The 5,714-nt window shown below is 34.6% G+C and overlaps 1 protein-coding gene across 16 annotated transcripts in view; it reads right to left on the bottom strand.

Moving 5' to 3' along the window:
- The window catches only part of LOC106872026 (DISP complex protein LRCH3), a 254,748-nt gene that overhangs the window by 33,503 nt on the left and 215,531 nt on the right, over positions 1 to 5,714 (bottom strand). For all 16 annotated transcript variants that reach the window (XM_052967554.1, XM_052967550.1, XM_052967551.1 and 13 more), the window contains 3 exons: positions 2,820 to 2,941; positions 1,120 to 1,257; positions 411 to 488 (listed from right to left, as the gene is read on the bottom strand). In XM_052967554.1, coding sequence (XP_052823514.1) covers positions 411 to 488; positions 1,120 to 1,257; positions 2,820 to 2,941 — 338 coding nt within the window. The remainder of the gene's footprint in view (positions 1 to 410; positions 489 to 1,119; positions 1,258 to 2,819; positions 2,942 to 5,714) is intronic.

The following is a 5,714-nucleotide window of genomic DNA, read 5'->3' as shown; positions in this document are numbered from 1 at the left end:
ATATATATACACCCACAGACACACATGCAACCGAAAATGGAATTAATGACATTCTTTACTTAAAATCACTACAATTGTTTTGGAGAATTCTTGCACCTGTAGTTCAGGTGTGAAATGTTGTACAGTCATTATGTTACATCCCTCAATGGATACTATGGAATTCCTGATTTAAATCCAGAGAGCATGTGCACTTCTACTGTATGATGACATCAGGTAGCAAATAACTGCGGATGAGCTTTGCTCGGCATTCTACAAGGTTTTCACCCAAATCAAACTTAACTATGCACATATGGGGATAGGGGATCACAGCCATGACATGCAACACTCACATGTAAAACTTAACTATGTTCTAAATACTGGTGTGGATTTATCAGACAAGTGAGGCAGAACAAAAGACAAAATGCTCCTACCTGGTCAACACCGATTTTCCGGCAAGCTTCTAAGAAATGCTCCACATTCCTGCGACACTTTGCCATTGTGAGTTGAGGCTGCAGAAAAAAAAAACAGGATTTAGTGTTGAAGACAAAGAGAGAGAAGTTCTTTAAGCAACATAAAACAAAAGCAGTAAGTGGATATATGTATGTGTCTGAGAGAGAAGGGATTAACAGGTGTGTGTGTGTGTGTGTCTGTGTGTGTGTGTGATAGAGAAGGGATTAATATATGCATGCATGTGAGAGAGAAGGGATTAGGAAAATGTGTTTGTGGATAATCATATGAACATGTGAGCAAATACTCTTTTACTTGTTTCAGTTATTTGACTGTGGCCATGCTGGAGCACCGCCTTTAGTGCAACTGATGTTTGGTCTAACAAAGTTTGAATTGCAATTTATCAGTGACAGATGATGGGGAAGATAAAGATGATAGCTTTTGACTATGATGTGTGGTTGTACGTTTGTTACGCAGCCTTGGGTATCATATTCTCAGTACAGAATGTATATGAGGGGTTTGGTTCTGAATGTCAGTTTGATATGCAGGGTCAAGGTAGCATGAAGATGGTACCTGTATACAGAGGGCTAAGGATGGGTGCAAGCATCTCTGTACCAAGCACACTGATATAAACAAAGTGACACAGGTATGAACTCTGATGGAACAGCAGAAACTCCGCAGTTGAATACTTACTACTGCTGGGGAAGGTACGTGAATAGTGGCTACGGCTCTCGGACGAATCTGATTGACTAAGTGACAAAGTACAACTCCATCCCTTAATGCCTCAGGTAAATTGTCTGGTAACGTCACCTTTAATCGGGCTTGGATAGTCTACAAAAATGACAGAAAAAGAAGAGAAAATGGAAAAAATAATCATTGAATACTTTTGAGAAATAGACTGTGTGTCTCAGGAAATGTTAATATAGTAGTATATGTGGGTTGTTGAAGCAGTTTAGCCCTAGTCCCAAGTTCAAACAAGGGCCTAAGAGTAACACACCTAGAAGACAGTTGGAGATCAAATTGATTGAAATGTATCATAGACATATTCTTTTCTACTCTAGACACAGGGCGTGAAATTTTGGGGGAGGGGGCCAGTCAATTAGATCAACCCCAGTATGCAACTGGTACTTAATTTATCGACCCCGAAACAATGATAATTTAAAACAATGATAATTTATGTAAGATGTTTTTTGTATATAATATACATGTTATTATAATGGATGAAGGGATGATTATTGAATGGTTATTATTTTGATATTATGATATTTTTAATAATTTTTCTATCTTTATATAATAAGTATTTCATATTAATTCATTTGGTACTTATTGTTGGTTGAGATATATATCTAATTATTGTTCTACTTACGATCTGACGAGTAGCTATATTTTTGAATAGAACTTATTTTCGATAATTTCAATTGATTTTAATCGATTTAAATTTCTTTTCTATTTGAAAATTAGTTATGAAACACGTGTAATCTTTTTATTATATTTATCTTATGATATTTACTTTACTTTATATTATACTCATTTATTGTGCTTTTAATTATTAATTTTTCTATATGTGATAGTGGATTTTCATCGATGAGTTCTTGAAACTTGGTTATTTTCCCTAAAACTATATATTTTATATATATTTTATCTATAAAGCTCAATTTAATTTTAATTTTTTATAAATTGATTTTAATTGAGTTTTTACCTGTAATTTTGGATTTTGTCCCTAATATTATTATTATTATATATATATATATATACACACACCAACAATGAGGATAATAGTGGAAAGTTATAATATTGGTTTCAAACTTTGGCACAAGGCCAGCAATTTCAAGGGAGAAAGGTAAGTCAATTACATCAACCCCAGTGTTCAACTGGTACTTATTTTATTGACCCCGAGAGGATGAAAAGCAAAGTCAGCCTCAACGGAATTTGAACTCAGAATGTAAAAATGGACAAACTGTTGCTAGGCATCTTGCCCAGTGTGTTAACGATTCTGCCAGCTCATTACCTTGTAATGAAGACTTAATATTGCAAATATAGACAATTAATGAGTTTGGAAATCTTTATGGCAACTCATTAACAAGTCATTGCATATATTTAGTCTAAATCTAGTCAAGAAGCATGTAGATATTCAGGAACAGGGCACTCTTTTACTGGTCATGACAGGCTTCGAAGATGAGGTTCACAGACCACAATGAAATAATCTTAATAATAAATGGATTTTCAGATGAGAATAAGACAAAAGTCTTCAGCCAAATATCTGGAAAACCTGGCAATAGAATTTCTTATGGAATGAAATCATAACCAAACAATAATGGTTTACAAATGAGTTTGGGAAGGACTGCTACAGAAGTAGGGGAAGGACCTATTTTATAATTAGTTTCACAACTTACATTCCGTAAACTTTCAACTTGTTGAATTTCTCCTCGAGCCTGATCATGGTGCCTTCGAATTGTAAAGTTTGGATCACTGTCTTTCAAGTCCTCAAGTAATTTCAGCGCATTCGCTGACAATACTGTAAAACAGAAGCAAGTTAGATATTAATACTTATCTGCAGCATCATGCAACAAGTGCTGCACTCAGTGCAACAGTGTTGGAGAGAGAAAATCAAACGACATTAAAGAACCAAGAATTAAGAACAAAAATCAAATAATTAATTTAATAGGGAACAGTCCCGCTATTAAGGTATCAACAAAAATTTTAGATGGTAAATATACAAAACAAAATATGTATATGCATGTATGTGTGCAGACACACACACACACACACACGAAAGAAATGAAGTTGAAAATGCACAGAGAATATATCAGAATTAAATAGAATTTAATTATATTCTAAAATATAGGAATGCATTTGACAGGTTCCACATTAGAATTTCAAAAGTGTATAGTGTATGGCGCTGTGTTGCAAATTATGTCTATTCTTACTGTTGTTATAAAAATAGTTTGTTTTTAAAGTAGGAATGTAGCTCAGAATGCTCTCCATTAATGTACAAACTGATTGGTCACCATTTATGAATTACACTCATGTGACAGTCATGTTCTGTGTGTGTGTGTGTTTCTCTTTTCAGCTCTGCCAGCCCTTTGAACAATTATTTCTAATATAGGTATAAAAGGCCTGAAATTGAGATGGGAGGTGTTAGTTGAATAAATCAACCCCAGTATTTGAACAATACATTATTTTGTTGCCCCTGGAGGAATGGAAAGCAAAGTAGACCTCAGTGGGATTTGAACATGCAACATACAAAAGCCTGGAAGACGTACTGCAAGGTTTTTTTTTTTTTTTTCTGGTCCTCTAAGTATCTTAAACATAAACAAAATGCCAAGAATGTAGAGGTGGAAACGATCAATTATACCAACCCTTGATTGGTCTTTTATCAACCTTGAAGGATTTGAAAGATTGGGGACAAATACCATGAGGCATTTTTCTAAGGTTTCCACCAACACAATAATAATAATAATAATAATAATAATACTAATTAAAATAATAATATCACCATCATTATTATTACATCATGAAAAGTTTCAGCTTTATTTTGCTGGGTATGATGAAAAATATCAGCTGCCCATAACAAGCAGACTAAGGGTGACACTTGTTTATTGATCACACTTCAAGAACCCTGTGGAGGACTCTTGGAGTTCTAAGCAATGATGATTTCTGCAGGTGTTCTATCTCTACATTCGTTCATTATAATTATTATTTCGAATTTTCTTTTATTATTCAATACAAATATACAAGAGACATTGAATTATGTTTAAATATGTTAATGAGACGAAGAAAACAAATCTACATATGAGAGAGAGAGAGAGAGAAAGAGAGAGAGAGAAAGAGCAATTAAAAGAATACAAAGAAATTTAAAAAATCAGAATTCTAGAAGCCATACATGCTTAATGGCAGTATAAAGCCAATCTCTGATGAAAGCCAATCCAACAATAAACAGGTTAGAAACAACAATTTCTTTGATCCGTTTACAAAGAATTACAAAAAAAAAAACAATAAGAATCTACTCGGAGACTGCAGGCATTATTAATCAGTTTATGAAAAGGTCATCTTTGACCAACTACCACGTATACAAGAGTCACTCGAGAGACGTTTTTCTTTTTTTTTCTTTGCATTGTAGAATTACCTGGACTCACCCAAGTATATTACTGGTACTGTAATGAAATCGACTGAGCTAAAAACATTGCGGCAGTTGTTATTGTTAGTGATACAAACAACGGTTGGTTTACAATAGTTATTGTGGTGATAGGATTAATATAAACCAGACATTAGCACATAGCATACAACATAGATTTTGGGGACAACACATAAACCTGTCCCCTATCCCAGACATGCACACACACAGAGACACAAATATCTATTCTCTCATGATTGATCTGCAAAATCCTCCAACAATCAACAATATCATGCACAAACAATTCTTGGGTTAAATTTTAACAAAAAAACCTTGATTTTAATCAAGGTTTCAAAACTCCGATTACTTACCTTCAGAGTCCTCTACAAACACACACACACACATAAAGGATTGTTTATACAACTAGAAGACATAAAACTAAACAGAGTATTCATATTATTTTGTGAAATCTCAGGAGTCAGATCAGTGAATGAAAGACCAAGAGTTCCAAGCAAATGCACTCCTCAAAATTTGAAACTCTCAATATATGATGATGTCGACATAAGACAGCACGAAATTCACTGGACGCTGATAACAAGGCTGGACATATTAAAAAATTACTATTTTTTAAATCTCACGAGAGATATTCAGCAACAGCACTTTAGAGTAAAGATTTTTGCCAACGTAACATGGCAGTCCTGGTTTAGGACGAATGTTGCTGTAATAATAATTTTCTAATTAATAGCTCAGTGACTAGTTGTCACTTTGAAAACTATATATTTCAAACGAGAATTTGGCAGCGCCACCTCTAGCCGAACAATTATTCCGTGCTGATGAAGGGAAATATCCCGGAAATCACGACACAGATATTGTTTTGAGCTGAGTGGGGGTGCTAGATTCCCTTGTTTGAAAATATAAGGACACAGATCATGTTGTATAGCCAGCTGGAGAGTCACTACCCCGACTACACCTAGTCTGCTTATACTTCAATTTACAGACCTGAGAGATAGAAATGGTCATGACATGGAAGAAGAGATCCCTTTCCCCCTTATCACACCTTCCATAAACTCTCTCTCACCTTGCCTTGCAGCATTCAAAACGATTACGAAAGCAACAACAGAAAGCTATTGAAAATCACACACACACACACACACACACACACACACACACACAC

Source organism: Octopus bimaculoides, chromosome 4 (assembly GCF_001194135.2).
Source record: "Octopus bimaculoides isolate UCB-OBI-ISO-001 chromosome 4, ASM119413v2, whole genome shotgun sequence".
Lineage (NCBI taxonomy): Eukaryota > Metazoa > Mollusca > Cephalopoda > Octopoda > Octopodidae > Octopus > Octopus bimaculoides.
Note: the sequence above shows the minus strand (reverse complement) of the source record. Positions and strands in the feature narration are given on the sequence as shown.